The sequence below is a fragment of the Alexandromys fortis genome, unplaced genomic scaffold (genome assembly GCF_014885135.2).
Source record: "Alexandromys fortis isolate MF-2015 unplaced genomic scaffold, M_Fortis_MF-2015_v1.1 scaffold_54, whole genome shotgun sequence".
NCBI lineage: Eukaryota > Metazoa > Chordata > Mammalia > Rodentia > Cricetidae > Alexandromys > Alexandromys fortis.
In genome coordinates, this window is record NW_026067958.1 from 6,160,930 (window position 1) to 6,178,145 (window position 17,216).

Sequence of the window (17,216 nt, forward strand, 5' to 3'; positions counted from 1 at the left end):
ATATGTTCAGTAAAGTCACTTTATTTTTCGAACGCTTTTGGTCAATGGTTGGTTAGATCCTGGATACAGAGCCCAGATTGGAAGAGCTCCACCGCGTGTAGAGTCCGATCCTGTTTCACAGCTGAGCAAACCGAATGCGGCAGAGGTCTTCCCTAGTACAGATAGGAACAGTATCCACTAGAAAGGCAGCGTACAAAGCAAGCACTTGCTGATAAGGAATGTCACCTTAAAACAATTTCGTATGCATATGATTTTACCATTTATTGGATATAAATAAAATTTACATACTAATGAAATATGGATGTGTTTATTTAATTTTTACATGGAGAATCAAATCTTGGCTGGATATTTGATACTGCAAGGCATAGGACGTCTGCAGTGCTTCTTAGAGTGGATCTATATTCTGATTTTATAAACGTTAGTGCTGAGAACGCCACTTTGCACAAGTACAGAGTACAAAAATGGCAGGAGTATGTTTAGGGTTATTTCAGAAATCACTGGAAATTGAATACTAATAACCATTTCATGAAACAAGTTAGCAATTCAAACAGCAATTTTTAATATTCATTTTTCTTTATTCCTGAGAATTTTATACATGCATACAATGAAACCTGGTCTTATCCATGTCCCACCCCTCCCCAGTGAAGCCCCCTTTCAATTCATATATTCTTTCTCTTTTTTTAATAACACACTAAATTTGCCAGGCAGTAGTGGCGCACACCTTTAATTCTAGCACTCAGGAGGAAGAGGCAGGCTGATCTCTGTGAGTTCTAGGCCAGCCTGGTTTACAAGAGCTAGTTCCAGGACAGCCAGGATTGATTCACAAAGAAACCCTGTCTCAAAAAAAAAAGAAAGAAAGAAAGAAAGAGAGAGAGAGAGAGAGAGAGAGAGAGAGAGAGAGAAAGAAATATGGATGTGTTTATTTAATTTTTACATGGAGAATCAAATCTTGGCTGGATATTTGATACTGCAAGGCTTCAGTGCTTCTTAGAGTGGATCTATATTCTGATATAGAGAGAGAGAGAGAGAAAGAAAGAAAGAAAGAAAGAAAGAAAGAAAGAAAGAAAGAAGAAAAAAGAAAGAAAGAACCCACTAAATCCAATTAGTGCTGTCATTATGTGCTCAGATGTAGGGATATCCACTAGTTCTTGGAAAAACACATTTTTAATACAGAATTCTTCCTCCCTGCCCCCAAAAGCTCGCCAGGAAGTAAGGCATAGGAACACCTCCCCATCCATGGGGCTCTTGCGCAGGTAAACTTGGTATGAGTCATGAGTGCCACACTTAGGCCACATCAGGAAGACAGCATTTTATGGCACTCTTCCCCATCATCCAGCTCTGACATTCTTTTTTCCTCTTCATTTACTTTATGTGCATTGGTGTGAAGGTGTCAGATCCCATGGAACTGGAGTAACAGACAGTTGTGAGCTGCCGTGTGGGTGCTGGGAATTGAACCTGGGTCCTCTGGAAGAGCTGCCACTGCTCTTAACTACTGAGCCATCTTCCTGTCCCTAAACTCTGGCACTCATTACCCCCTCCTCTTCCGCAGTATTCCCTGAACCTTTCATAGTGAGGAAGGGCAACAAAGATGTCCCATTTAGGGCCGAGCACTCTCAGTCTCTGCCTTTATCAGGAATGCATCTGCCCATCGGCTGCTGACCACTGTGAAATCTTAGTGTTTACTGAAAGCCTTCTGATTTTTGACTAACACGTCCTCAAACATACAAAGCACACTTGTAAGCACAGAGACATATCCCAAAGTGGACCTGAGATTTTTCATAAGGCTTTGTGAATGTTTCCTTTTCGCTTTAGGAAGCAAGGTGCATTGTGTTTGCAGATTTTACTTCAATAACTCTTAAACTGACTCTTCTGTTCTTTCTATTTCCCCTCAGGACTTAAAACAGGCACTAGCCAACCCAATGGCCAGGTTCCCCGGGCTGCACCTTCAGCTGGTAGTGTTCTCCAAGTGGCCCAGACACAAATTGAAATAACTAAGGTAAATCACAGCCACACTCAAAGCCTGCGAACTGGGACTCATAAACTCATAAAACCCTGCCCTGACTATGAGCAGGTCCTGGGACCTTTTCCTTTTAAAAGCCCAAATAAAGTCCTAACAACTTAGATTTCATTTAAGGAAATGGCTTTATATTGTATCTTTAAGCTAGAGGTAAAAGTTAAAATCAACTGTTATTCACACCACTTGGTGACATCTGAAGTATGTTTGTCTATGACAGAGGGATTTCTTCTAGCAGTGGCTTTCATGATCACTCAGTCACTGGGATTTTCAGTTATTTTGCTCATGAGTTAGAGCAGTTGAAAGTTAGTCAGAAGCCCTATATGAAGTGCCAAGTGAGCCCCAAAACCAAATCAGAAGATTCTTTAAAGGGGTCTACTTATAAAATGTGCACTTTTTATTTTCCTATTAATGATTTGAATTCATGCTCAGAGTGACAGAGAAGAAAATACACACAAGATAATAAGAGTCAGGGTCAGGTCAGTGGCACAGCACTTGTCCAGCATGTGTGCAGGTGTGAGGCCGTGGGTTCCATCACCAGCACTGGAAAGATAGATAGATAGATAGATAGATAGATAGATAGATAGATAGATAGATAGATAGATAGACAGACAGACAGACAGACAGGAAGGCTGTATAGGATAACATAACATTTCTCCATAACTTATTTCTATAAAAGAGATTAATGATGATTAATTTAAATCTATATAAAAACCAAAGCTGACTGTAATTTAGCTACTAATTCAGTTCATATGTCTCAGGTGACTAAATTCTACTGAGCATTTCTTGTGATTCTGAACAGCTTTAGGTAGCTGTGGCACTCCCTGCCACCCACATACTACAGTCTGTGGGTGCAGTTTCACTAATTTACTTCGCTCACCCCTTCGGTTGTAGACATGATAACTGGTGTTTACTGAAAGCCTTAGCGTTTCTGAAAGCCATTTCAGACTTTTCAAAGCTGTTTCTCTAATCGCTGCAGACCTGACAGTGTTCCATGCAGTGTTCTTTCTGTTTACATTTTCGCTATTTCTGTAACATTAGTTGAAAAGAGGTATTTTTCAAAGCCAGAGAAATAAAAGAACCCCAGAAATCATTTCTATGTCAATAGCAATACCCAAGCTGCCTGATCTAAAAATTTTAAGAAATTTATCACAAGTTAATTAGCTTAGCATACTAAGTAAATAATTGAAATTCATTGGAAGTAGAAAAATATCTAAATTTAATCTTCAGTGGTTCAGGCTGCTAAGCAGAGGAAAAAAATAAAACAGAAACTGATAAAGTGTAAATTGAAGTGATGATGGTTTTCCCTAAAACATAATCATTTAATTCAGTGCCTGAAACTGCTAGAGATGTTGAATTTCATAAATGCACGTTGTTATCATTGTCAAGACTTCTATTGACAGAACCGGATGCTCTAGATAGACTCTAGAGAGACTCAAGCCAAGTCAGGTGCTCGGACCTCTATAAACAGCACATACGTCGTGGTTTTACTTTAAGAAATCATCAAGGGCTTATTGCCCTTGGTTTCATTATAACCCAAGGCAGATGCTGTTCAATTTCTACCTGACTTTCACTGCCCTCCCCCACAGGATAAAAAGAGAGAAGTAGAGTTTAGACCAGGTGTCCCGCTTCCTATTACTCCCTTTTGAAAACTTCTATGGTAGTGGGTAACGCTTATTATTGGCTCCTCCTTTGAAGTCCACAGTCTGGAAACCAGAACCTTTGTTCTGGGAACAGTAATGAGTAGAAATAGCATCCACAATCAAGGAAACAATGGAACATGCTCTCTACCAGGAAGAGATCCTTCATGGCTGGTTTGTAAATACCCAGACAAAATTGTTCCTCTTAGCTTCTTCACGTCTACGTTCTTCATTCTAACCAAACAGGATATTTAAGCAAAGAGGTTTTTATATATCATATTCTTTATTTATTGTTTGAGAATTCCATCTATGCACACATGTATTTCGAGCACATTTATCCTCAATTTCCCCACTGCAACTCCTCCCAGATACCCCCTCGTCTGCACACATACTTCCCTCCCAACTTTGTGTTCTCTTTTTCCTTATAACCCACTGAGTCCAGAGTTTATACTCACGCGTTTAGGGCCATACACTGGGTCATGGCCAATCTACCAAGGACCATATCCCTAAAAAAAATGGATTCTTCCTGCCTCTAGTAGCCATCAACTGTCAGGAGATCCTCAGCTAGGGGTGGGAGTTTGTACGCGGTCCCAACTGTGCTGGAATGTCCGCTAGCTTTCACCCGTCTTCCCTAACCTCTGGCTTTTACATTCTTCCTGTCCCCTCTTGTGCCAGGGAACTGAGCCTTGGGGGCAGGGCGTATCCCTTTGATGTTCCATTTATGACCGAGCACCCCACTGACACTTGTTCTCTGCTCCATGACAGTGAGAGTCTGTATTAACTGCTGTCTACCACACAAAGACGTTTCTCTAATGGGGACTGAGAGCTGCACTAACCTAAGGATATAGCGATAAGTATTTAGAAGGCAACTTAATCCTATGTCCATTTAGCAAAAATGGTAGTAGTGGGATTTACCTCTAGAGTCTGGGAGCTCTCCACTCACAGCTTCTTGGCCAGATTTTAAACTGGGAGACTTTGTGAAGACTCTGAGATGCCCCTCTCAGAGTAATTAACCTCTGTGCCACCAAAGGTGTGCCACAGGGGCAGAGTAGACACACACACATGCACACGCACACATGCATGCACTAAAATTGTGTTCCTTTATATGGCCAGAACATTGATGGATTGTCTTAGGTCTTGAGTAGGAAGTCTTAGGGAACCATCTGGCTTCCTGTTTGAGTTGCCTGGACAATGAGGTCTTTTTGGAAATAAAACTGAGAGAACCCCACAAGGAGTTAGGATTCATTAATACTTTAGAGAAACCATCAGCTTCTGCGTAGGACTTGCCTGATCTAAAGATAGTAAACACTTCCTAGAGTGAATGTGGTGGAGATGCCCAGTTACAGAGAGTGGTGGTTGGGGGTTCACATCTAATGATGTCAAAAGCATCAGCTATCAGTCCTGTACCTGGAGCAGAGGTGAGCTCCCCAGCACACTCAGTCCCAGTGTAGGAGGGAATGGGGCAATTCCTCTCAGCGTCGATGTCAAAAGCTGGATGTGTTGTCAAGAATCATGAAAGCTTTGCTGTCACTTTCTTGAAGGAGGAGAAGCAAGGCTTGGGTAACCACTACCCAGCAGCAGCCAAGGAGAACCATGGCCCGAAGTCCAGCCTGCCACCACCCCCTCCACTAAGACGGTCTTCGGACACCTGTGGCAGCCCCGCCCTACCACCCAAGTCCAAGGGCCCAGGCAACTGCTCTTTCCCCGCCCCGCCCGAGGACTTCCTGCCGCCGCCCCCGCCGCCGCCGCCCGAGGAGGACAGCGACAACGAGTTACCCCCACCACCACCGGGCTTCCTGGAGGAGCCACCGGACTTCATTCCACCGCCCCCACCGGCTGCGGCTGTTGAAGGCTCTGCATTGCCACCACCGCCACCACCCCCGCCCTGTGTCCCCCAGGAGACGACCAAGTCATCTCCAATGCCCCCAAAAAAGCCCCCAATGCCCCCCAAGAGACAAGAGAACCAAGGACTCCCCGGTGCATCAGGGAGCGGCGAGCAAGATTTCATGTCGGACCTCATGAAAGCTTTGCAAAAGAAAAGAGGCAACATGCCCTAGGGATATCTCTTAGCGCCTGGGGTCATGTCTAGCTCCATCCATGTTTTGGTACTCTATTGCCATGGCATCTTGATCACTTCAGTAAAATGTTTTCCGACTAAAAATCATATAAAAGCCTTCACTGTTGTAAATACTATGTTCGCATCCATTAAAGTAGTGGGGATTTAAGACTAACTGTATACATCCAAGCACACACGCACATCCTGTGTGTTTCCACCTGGGTGGGTTTCATCTTGCAGTCCAGGCTCACTGAAATGATATTCTAGGTTCGTTTTATTGTATTCAGAAGGCTCAAATTTTAAAAATTAAAGTTTATTTGAAAACAGTATTTCTAGAAATAGTCTATAAGACTTGTATGGTGTCAACACTATTTGACTTTCTAAAAGATTTAAGCTACTATGCCTTCTTAAGTCTTGTTGATCTGTTTTCCTTCTCAGTGCCTATGATCTTCAGAAAAAGCAAAAGAGGGAAAAGAAAGAGAAAAAAAGCAGATCTTCATTTCTTTTATTCGCCTCGGCTGGTTCCATCTCTGGCCCTAATATTGGTTTTCTGTGTGGGTGGGTAAGTTGGTTATTGGGTTCTGAAGTACTGTGAAGGAACGCAGAGGTGCCTGCCCATAGGCAAATGCCTATCACTGAGATACAAACCCCTAGTCTACTTTTTGCATTTTGAAGTTTTTGGTTTTTTTGTTTGAACCATGACCACGTACACACACACACACACACACCACACACACACACACACACCACATCACACACATGCACATGTGCCTGGTCATGGTTCAAACTTAAAAAAAAAACAAAAACCAAATTGGGAGCATGGGGACCTTGTGGGAGGAATGAAGGTGGGAGGGGAGAGGCAGGGAGGGGAGCAGAGAAAAATGTAGAGCTCAATGAATATCAATAAAAATGTATAAAAGAAAAGAAAAACCAAAAAGTGAAAGTACAGCAAGAAAGCAGAGGTAGGGGACTTCCAGGAAGATGACCTCAAATGTTCTTAAGGAATTATTTGAAATTGAAGATAAACAAACACTTTACTTCAAATAGCACCCCATGTATATCAATTCATTCTGGTTTAAGTTTTGTGACTTTATATCAGTGCTATAAAACCATAATTTCTGGTCCCCAGGCAAAGCCCAGACATTATTTATGCAGATTCCTGGGACAATACTGACAGGAACGATGGCATAGTTTTATTAAAGACTAATTCTGGGATTCGGAGTTTGGTAAGAAGTGATGAGTGTGGCCACGGAGAAGTCCAGATTTCTTAACCTGACAGGCTAATGAGCAGTCACAAAAGCTCAGGACAAAAGACCTTTCGTAAGGACTGCAATCTGCAGTTACAACTGTGGATCCAATAACCCCTGGAACCAGGTGTGGTGCTGTATGCTTGTAATCAAATTGGAGGCCAGTCCTGGCTATGAAGCAGACCCTGACTCAAAATAAAAACATAGCAACATAACCTTCATCAGGCGATGAAAGGAGACAGAGACAGAGACCCGCATTGGAGCACCGGACTGAAATCTCAAGGTCCAAATCAGGAGCAGAAGGAGAGAGAGCACAAACAAGGAACTCAGGACCGCGAGGGGTGCAACCACACACTGAGACAATGGGGATGTTCTATCGGGAACTCACCAAGGCCAGCTGGCCTNACACTGAGACAATGGGGATGTTCTATCGGGAACTCACCAAGGCCAGCTGGCCTGGGTCTGAAAAAAGCCCGGGATAAAACCGGTCTCACTGAACATAGTGGACAATGAGGACTACTGAGACCTCAAGAACAATGGCAATGGGCTTTGATCCTACTGCACGTACTGGCTTTGTGAGAGCCTAGGCAGTTTGGATGCTCACCTTACTAGACCTGGATGGAGGTGGGTGGTACTTGGACTTCCCACAGGGCAGGGAACCCTGATAGCTCTTTGGGCTGACGAGGGAGGGGGACTTGATTGGGGGACGGGGAGGGAAATGGGAGGCGGTGGCGGGGAAGAGACAGAAATCTTTAATAAATAAATCTTAAAAAAAAAACATAGCAACAAATACAATTGCTACCCTGATTGCAGATCAGGAGCATTTGTATAACTTAGAATTCTGCTCTCCTGGAGTCAAAAGAGTAGCAAGTCATTTAGTTTAGTTTTGTTTTGTTTTATTTTGTTTTTTTTTTTTTTGTTTTTTTTTTTTAGAATATACAAACTTGGGTTTCATGGTCATAGTTATAGAAGGAAATATGGGTTCCCATTGACAGGCAAGCAGTCTGCAGGATGGAGGCAGCCTAGAAGTGACCTAGCCCACTCTGCCAATAGAAGGTTCGGACTTTATATAACAAAATTGCCTGGTGAAAATACGTCATCTCCTCTGCCATTCAGTGCAGGGTCCCGGTAGCGCATGATAAGCATGGTCCTCAGCACCCAGGTCCTAGAACTGGTTCTGTTTCCATCTTTGCTGTTGTGAGTACGTCGACTTCACCGTCACCCTACACACTCCCAACTTTCTATCAACGCCTAGAGGTTTTCCCTAACTGGAAAAGCTTTCTGAAGGAGACCTCACTGGCCAGGGGAGTGGAGCATCATTCTTTATTAAGCTGTGTGTAGCTAGAGCGTGAGGCCATCAATGAAAGCACTGGGCACTCATCGCTGTGAATCACGGGAAGGACCAGACCCTCAGTTCCCAGAGGGTCACATGAGGATGCAGTGTTATGGGCATCATAGGCAACCCTGAAAGCATCATTTAGACATGTTACTAAGAGACAGAGGCTGCAGGTCTCACGGGGTTGGTGTGTGCTCTATCTCTTAAATTCTACTGTGCCAGATCTTTTCTTTATCAGATAAAGGACTATAAAAGCTCAAAGTCACTATGATGCTCTCAAATTCTAACCCATGATACATATCTGAGGAGAGCTACTGAAAAGAATATCAATATGGTTGTAGCCGACCAAAGCACTGGCACATTCAGACTCCCCAGCTCTTCCCTTGTCTGTTTTGCCTTCCTGTGTGAGCACAAGTTCAATACCAAAGTCTTATGATCTGAAAACCTAAAAACCTGGGATGCTTTCGGTGAACGCCAAACAGACATTTGCCTTTTCTAGTCATAAGCACCACCAGGCAGTGACTACCGCAGTTTCTGCTCAGTGGAGCAGAATTACTTTGTTTGACTGAGAAGTTGCTTCACAAGAAGACAGATGAAGTCTAGAGAAGTGTTTGGATGAGGAACATTCAAAAGCCGGGGATAAAGACAATGGTACTAATCTTGATTTATAAAACCTAGGTCATCAGGACCAATACCCATGTAACACTCGGCTGTAATTTAAAACAGCATTTGAACCAAGCATGGTGGCACGTGTCTTTACTCCCAGCACTTGGGAGGCAGAGACATCTGGATCTCTGTCCGAGGTGAGTCTGTTCTACATAATGAGTTCCAGACAGTCAAGGCTACATAGATCTTTTCTCAAAGAAACAAAACAAAAAGAAAAACCAATAAACAAACAAACAAAGCAGCATTTGATAGTTTATAAGACATATGGTTTAATCTGACGCATGATAGAATCTGAAACAAGTTTTTTTCATTCTTTTATTCTTTCTGTCTGGCTTGATCTCTCTGGATCTCTCCTATACGTGCATGCCTGCATGTAAGCATGCATGAGTGTGTGCGTGCATGTGTGCGTGTGTGTGTGTGTGTGCACATAGGGACCCATAGTATTGGATCCCCAGGAGCCAGAATTCAGTCATGGCAGTCATGAGCCACCCAGTGTCAGTTCTGGGAACCAAATTCCTTTTCAAGAACAGAAATTGTTCTTAACCACTGAGTCATCTTTCCAGGCCCTAAAATAGGACTTTTACAATAAATCTTCGAAGGGAGAAATACACATTCAAGCCTCTGCTACATGTGTCTGAAGGGGAACACACTAGATGAAGGGGAACATGAATAAAGTAATCCCACACTAGCTCCAAATAGGGCAGGTATAATAGGGTTTTTTTATTTAAGGGAAGACTCATAGATCACAATGGGGAACAGGAACGGAATCCAGCATCCAGGTGTGAGAGTGGAGAGAGAGAGAGCAGGCAGGCCCACACCATTTTGGTACCTAAGGGCACGCCCAACCTGGTCCAGCCTTTCCCTTTTGTCTATTAAGAGTTCCAAACCCAATACAAAACTATATACAATAAAAACAGATATCAAGTATAAAAAGTAGAATTACAACCAACATAAACAATATTAAGCAAGAAATATATACTAAATGTTTCAATAATTATTTTATCCAAAGAAGTCTAAGTCTTGTAATAGATATGTCTTGGCTAAGTCATAAAAAGAAAGTAACTATGACTATCTAGTCTTTAACCCCATCCAAGACCTAAGAAGGGAGATAATATTACTTGAGTAGACAGAAGTGCAATAAAGCAGCTTACAAAATGTGCAGTAGATGACAGAGACAACTGGCTACCTGGACAGTCACCCAAAGTCTCATTTGCAAGGTTGGAGCAACCAACTTTGGCTAAGGTCTAGAGTAATTGACAGACCATTTTCAGAGGTAGACAGATTTTCAAAACTGTCTTACCCTATCTTGGCAAGGTTTTCTTGTATCAGTGTGACCATGCATTTTGTCAGTGGTTGAGGTATAGGCAGATCCTTGCCCAAAGGCCAGTTTTGCCAAGAAGAAAACAAGCTCCAGGTGGAGCGTCTTCGGTGCTCAACTTTTTCTTGGGCATAGATCAGTGCTGCCAGGAGCAATTGTGTCTCACATCAACAGAGCCCTAAGTTATTTAAATGCCATATTCTACAATTCTTTGGAGTGGTTGAAGATTATCTATCTATGCAAAATACAATGTCTGTGTATCTAAAGAACCTGATTAGTGTGACAAACATGAATGACTATTGACCTATAATTCTTAATACCTATATAACTCAAAAACTAAGACTTCATATTAGAATATTAAGCAGTCTTTAAACAATTGTGCAGCAAATGAAGATAATGGCCTCAAAATGTAAATAATGTATAAGTATCTTAATCAGAGGTAGAAATGTATAATACAATATGATAAATAGATCCTAAAATTGTATCAATATACAAAATATCTTAAACAGAGGTTGAAACATGCATACATGCATGCATACAATATGACAAAATAATTTTGCATAGTTGTACAAATATTGTCAACAGAAATAGGATGAGTTCATGTCAAGATCATTGACATACCAACAGGCAGAACTAATTGGATTTAGAGGGTTCTTTTGTTTAATTTTGTTGATTTTTTTTTTCAAGACAGGGTTTCTCTGTAGCTTTGGAGCCTGTCCTGGCACTAGCTCTGTAGATCAGGCTGGCCTCAAACTCACAGAGATCTGCCTGCCTCTGCCTCCAGAGTGCTGGGATTAAAGATTTGTGCCATCACCACCCATCTCAAAACAATTTTAAACATAAAAAAAAAACACCTGTCTCTGCTACTTGCTTAAAACAAACTCATAATTTAAGAATAGTAAGATTATCAGCAGGATTTCCTGTTGTTGTTTGGGCTTTTTTGAGATAGGGTCTCTACTGTAGAACCCAGGCTAGCCTTGGCTTCATAACCTTCCTGCTTCTATCTCCTGAGTGCTGATAATATAGGTATGTGCCACAATACCCAGGAAGCATTTCTTTAAATACACAAAAGTTGAGTATTTTATTGAAACAAATTAACCTTTCCTTCTCATCAAAAGGATGAAATATTAACAAAAGCCATGAGGTTCTGAAGCAGTAGGCTGTGGCAAATCAGAGACCACAGTTGAAAAAAATTCTAAATTTTTACAAAAGTCATAATTGTAAGGTTTTCAGAAGTTTAAATTTTAGAATTCCCTAATACTGTATAGTATAGATTTTAAGAATATGGGAATCATTTTCAAAGTGAGTGAAGCAGTTGGAGAGATGGCTAAACGGTTAAGCTGCCTCGCTGCCTGCCCTTCCAGACGACCTGGGTTCGGTTGCCAATGCCCACATCCGGGGTCCACAGGCATGTGTAACTCCAGCACCCAGAGACCTAATGCCCTCTTTTGACTTCCGTGGGCACAGAGGATCAAAAGAAGATTAAAGGAATAGAAATAAGTAATGTAAGAAAAATGGACAGAAGCAAAAGTATTCAACCTAAAACAATATATGAAATAGTCAGTTATACTATTATGATGGACATTTCTCATGTCCAGTTAAGAAAAGTGAAAGAAGCAGAATCCACGAGGGAGTTAAACCAAAGTGAACTACGATTCTTTTTTTTCTTTTTTTCCGTAAAGGTTAAGTAGAAGAGAAAGGGTTGTGAAGATCAAAACCTTCCCACAGAACTAGAAATATTTCTCCTATTCCAAATTACTTCTACATTAAAAACCCACATACCTAACACGTTATCAGAGACTTGCTTCTCAATTTCCTGATACATTTCTGGGTAACTCATCCCTGAAACTAGAGAAATTACCTTGAAGCCCTGCTTGTCAGAATCCCAAGGTAGAACGTAGCAGCCCCACCACTCAGACATTCTCTGAGCGGAAAAAGGAATGCAGCTCTGTGGGAAATACAGTGTTAAAGATTTCCACTTGTGAGCCAAAGACATGGATCCAAAAGAAGAGGCACTTGCTGTCAAACCAACAACCTGAGTTCGGTCCCCGGGTCCCACATGGCATAAAGAGAGAGCCAGCTCCCTCAAGTTGTCCTCTGACCGCCACATGCACACTGCCCACACATGTGCACATGGTAAAATAAATAAATTTAATAAAGAAATGTTAAAATTTCACTTGTAACTAAAGCTACATCAATTATTATTAAGAATGTGAAGATATTATCACACTATATACCCAGAACATGGAGTCTTTTGATGGAACTCTTGCTTTCACCCTGTCCTCATAAAAATATTTACCTATTATAGGGTTCAGGTTGATGTTTACAAGCAAAGCTGTGATATGGGAAAATATGAAGCACCTGTTCACATAATTCCAAGAAGGTAGCCTCTTCCATCCCCAAGCTCTGAAACTAAGCCGAAAAGGGAAAGTTTATGTCAACTATTCTTAATAGCAGCTTTTATAGTTGGGGTTATTTTGTCAAAATTGAGACTACAATATAGCATATTGGGACTGTAACAATAACAGAACAATGATGAAAATAAACTCAATCAATAGAACAGACGTGAAATTCAATTTTTAAAAAGCAGGCATGCCTGTCACCATGCCTGGCTCTGCCTTTCCAATTCTAGTAACCTGAATGACTTTGCTTCTTAGCCTGCAGTACTTAGAAGAAACAAGGAATTAACTAAGCCAACAAACCAGAGCCTGATGTAACAATTTTTGCAATAACTGACCGAGCACTTTCCACACACTTCCTAGTTTAATGCTTACATCAACCTTTTAAACTTTACTGCTGGTCCTAGAACATAGTCCTCAGAACCAGCACAACCCCCAAGACCAACAGGGTCTTTCAGAGAAGTCTCCTTGGACTCTCTCCTTTTTCCTACTTCTAGTCCACATCTTGAACTTGTCAAGACCTTGCTTCATTTCTACAATGTACCTTAATTGCTTACAGTTTGCTACATCAGCCACTATCCAGGACCCCAGCAAATCTAGATTTAATATATTTTCAGTCATTTTACAACTGTAGAATTATTCTGGCAAAATCATAATCTGTCATTCTGAGACTTTCACATTAGGCTACTTGCTTTGGGCTACATCTTTTTATAAATTCTCTAGAAATTTACAAAAATATTACTTTGTGTTATCCTGACTTTTCTAGTTCCGTTCTTAAAAGTTTAGTTTTAGCGAGGGTTGTAGCACACTCCTGTGATTCCAACACCAGGGAGTCCGAGGTAGAGAAATCAGGTGTTTAAGTGCATCCTCTATATGCTGACTTCAAGATCTACGTGGGAGAGTTTATGTCAAAGTACACACACACACACACACACACACACAGAGAGAGAGAGAGAGAGAGAGAGAGAGAGAGAGAGAGAGAGAGAGAGAGAGAGAGAATTAGATTAGGTTTTTTTTTTTTTTTTTTTTTTTTTTTTTTNTGTAGCTCTGGGGATCAAACTCCAAGCCTTAGCAAGTGGCCTGTCACTGAGCTACATCCTATCCCACATTTAAAAAGCTCATTTCTAACCTTATCACAGAAAGAAATGACAGTAGCTAATCATGTTATAATGATATTCTCCTAGGCACATCTTGTTAGTGTCTCAATATGCTAATAGCAGGGAAAATAATGCAAAATAAATTTACAGGACAGCATATCCACCAATAATTTTACCTGCACACAGGGAGTAATGCCTTGGATCTCACCTGGTGGTTGCTATATCTGTGAGTCCATGGAACAGAACTAAGCACTGTGTTTCACCGCCTACAAGCTGGATTAAGTCACCTGTTCCTGAGACAGATATAAGTCCAAAATATCTCCCGGAATTTTCCTAAGACATGAAAAAAAATCTTTTAATAGTGTTTTAAAACAGAGTACTGGTGGAAGAAAACTGCAATGATAAACCTCTTCCAAAAAGATATTATTATTTCCTCATAAGAAATGTTACAGTTTGAATCTGCAATGTCCCCACAGGGCCACATTTTTGAGTGCCTGTTTTGGGATCCTTTGGGTGGTGGCCTGAAGTAAGTTGCTAAGGGTGGGCTTTTGAGCTTATGGTGCAGCCCATACTTCTCTCTACTCTGGGCTTTCTCTGTGATGGGGAGAGACTACGCCATTACCTCTTCCTGACTATCATGGACTTGAATCTTCTGAAACCATGAGTCAAGATAAGCTTGTCAAGTTATAATAAAACTAGGCACATTCTCTCATATTAAGGCTGGACTAGGCAACATAATAGGAGGAAACGGTTCCCCAAAGCAGGCAAAACAGTCAGAGAAAGCCTCGCTCCCACTATTAGGAGTCCCAGAGGAACAGCAAGCTACACAACCACAACATATATGCTGAGGAAATAGGTCAAACCCATAAAGGCTCCCTGATTGAGTCTCTGCAAGCCCCTAAGAGCCCTGGTAAGTTGATTCTGTGAGCCATTTTCTTATGGTGTCTTGACCCCTCTGGTTCCTATGATCCTTCTTGACCCTCTTCTACAGAATTCCCTGAGCTCCACCTAATGTTTGCCTCTGGGTTTCTTTATTGCTACGCTATTATCTTGGCAAAATATACCTGTTGGGTTATTTCATTCATTCACTGATTCACTCATTCATTCCATGTTTGAATGGAACCCTAAGAATGGAGCAAAACAACAACAAAAAAAAGCATGATTCATAAAGTTGCAACTGTTTATTTCTTCCTAAGAGTTAACATGGGAGCACAGTAAGTTTCTTCAATTTCCCTGGTGTTTGCATTGCCTCTCATTGACTTATGAGCATGTATAATCTTTTCATCAAAGTGTTGTAAGCCAGGCAGTGGTGGCGCATGCCTTTAATCCCTGCACTCTGATCTACAAGAGCTAGTTCCAGGGCAGGCACCAAAGCTACAGTGAACCCTGTCTCGACCCCCCCCCCCCCAACATGGTGTTTAAACACCAGAATAAATTCAACAGCTGAGCCAAGCAAAGCAAACAATAACAACAAAACCCATGTATGTCCCGGGCTGTTTCGTATGCATTAGAAATAGTGTTGGGCATGGCAGAGTAACCTCAGCACCAGAAGGCTGAGGCAGAAGGATTATGAATTTGAACCCAGCCTGGTCTACATGGAGAGTTCATATAAAGAAAAAAAAATGAATTCTGAGTTCATTACACCCAAGAGTGGGCCTCACATATCCAGGTGTGAACAAACTGCCAAACTATAGATCTTAACTCTCTAAGGCTTTCAGAACAGAGTCCAAAAGCCGAAGGAAGAGGCCAACTTAGCTTCTGTTTCACAATAACCTTCGTCGTAGACTAATTACACGAAGTTGGCACTTCCGAGACGGAGTGCAAAAGTCAACCGAGAACTTGGCAGATCCTGCGCGCGAGGAGCACTGCGGAAACCGTAGCCTCAGGGTTAGCAGGGACCGGAACCCGATTTCTCCACACTTTGTCCCGAGTGGGACGACAGTTCGGACGCACATTTCTGGTTAAAAGCGGACGCGGCTCCGAGCCGGAGCGAGCAGCCGGGAGAGTCGTGGCGGGCGGGAGACCGCCCTGCCTGACTGAAGGGAGCAAGGTGCCACCGCGCGCTTCCGGTGCCCAGCTTCCGGCTCCGGGTCCGGGCCTGGGACAGAGGCGGAGCCACTGCCTGCCGCGACTTTCAGACTCCTACTATGGCTACGCGCTGGTGGTGCTGGCGGCGGGGCTGCTCCTGGAGGCCGGCGGCCGGGAGGCCGCGGCCGGGACGCCCTGGCTGTGCGGGGCCGCTCGGGACGTGCGCCGCCTCGGACACCCGCGCGCAGGTGAGGCCAGGACCACGCGCTCTGCGGGCGGCGTAGAGGTCACCGCGCCAATGACAGCAGGCGAAGGAATGAATGGGAGGACGCGCACGTGCGCCCGGGCCTGGTCCGCTGTGTCCGCTGGGAGGGACGCCGGGGGAGCGGGACCAGTCCCGGGGCCCGAAGTGCGGAGCAGCTGCCCGGGCCCCCCCGGGGGACATGGGGGGCTGAAGTGGGAGCGGCGGAGCGCAGCCCTGTTAGTCACAGAGACCGGGTGTGTCGGGACGACGCAGTTCCTTCCTCTCCTTCCTCAGACACAGCCAGAGCCAAAGGGACCTCTGCTCTCATTTTCCTAGCAATTTCAGATTTCGGATGCAGTTAGCCTTAGGATTCGGGAAGGGTGTGTGACGATGCAAGGTTGATGCTAGCTGGGGTGGACCTGACTTCAGTGCTGTAGGTGTTTCGGAGGAAAAAAACCTGAAAGGCGCTGGAAGGACACTAGAAGGAGATGAGCTGGAGGGTGGCATGAGAGACCTATGACTTCCTCGAAGTAAAATCATTATCCAAGAATGAGTCCTCGAAATCCTCCCCTGCTGCATTTGCCTCCAGTTTGGTTTCTCTCCCCATCGGATTAGCACTGTAAATGGTTCTCTGGTTCTGTGTGAGTGGAGTTTGCCCAGCCGTTGGCATTACCGGACAACATTCTCAGACTGACTTTTGAAGCTAGAGTTTTTCACTTTGCGTTTTGGAGACCTTTTCTGCAGCACAGTAATTGAATGAGGGTTCATCTTTCATCTACAAAGAACCCACCCCTTAAATTTGGGTTTCTGATTTTAGTAAGATTTGTTATGCTTCATTTGGCAATGTACTTATCAAATGCTAAACCAATATGAAATATGTCGCATTTTTAAATACCTGCTTTGTACTAAAGTGGATGCATATAAAAAGTTATCCAAACAAGAATTTGAAGAGAAAATGCAAGCTTATCTACATAGAAAGGATAATATTTAAGAGAATGTCGTGAGCCACCTCTTTGGGGTGACTTCTGCCACCCGCGGTGGGTTTGTAAGTTCCAGGGTAGGGGAGTGAGGATTAGAACTGTGAAATATGATAGCAATTCAGCAAATACTTAATGATGAACTGAGTCTGCCAAGTGTTTAATTTTCAATACACTTTTATATCCCAATACGA

General features: G+C 42.9%; 2 protein-coding genes across 2 annotated transcripts in view; both read left to right on the forward strand.

Moving 5' to 3' along the window:
• Apbb1ip (amyloid beta precursor protein binding family B member 1 interacting protein) overlaps positions 1–6,039 on the forward strand; it is a 97,493-nt gene extending 91,454 nt beyond the window's left edge. The window contains exons 13-14 of the mRNA XM_050152730.1: positions 1,893–1,996; positions 5,196–6,039. Of these exons, the coding sequence (XP_050008687.1) occupies positions 1,893–1,996; positions 5,196–5,711 (620 nt within the window). The 3' untranslated portion in view covers positions 5,712–6,039. The remainder of the gene's footprint in view (positions 1–1,892; positions 1,997–5,195) is intronic.
• An 8,921-nt stretch (positions 6,040–14,960) lies between these two features.
• Positions 14,961–17,216, forward strand: part of Pdss1 (decaprenyl diphosphate synthase subunit 1) — a 37,901-nt gene continuing 35,645 nt past the window's right edge. Inside the window, exon 1 of the mRNA XM_050152615.1 lies at positions 14,961–16,049. Coding sequence (XP_050008572.1) covers positions 15,921–16,049 — 129 coding nt within the window. The 5' untranslated portion in view covers positions 14,961–15,920. The remainder of the gene's footprint in view (positions 16,050–17,216) is intronic.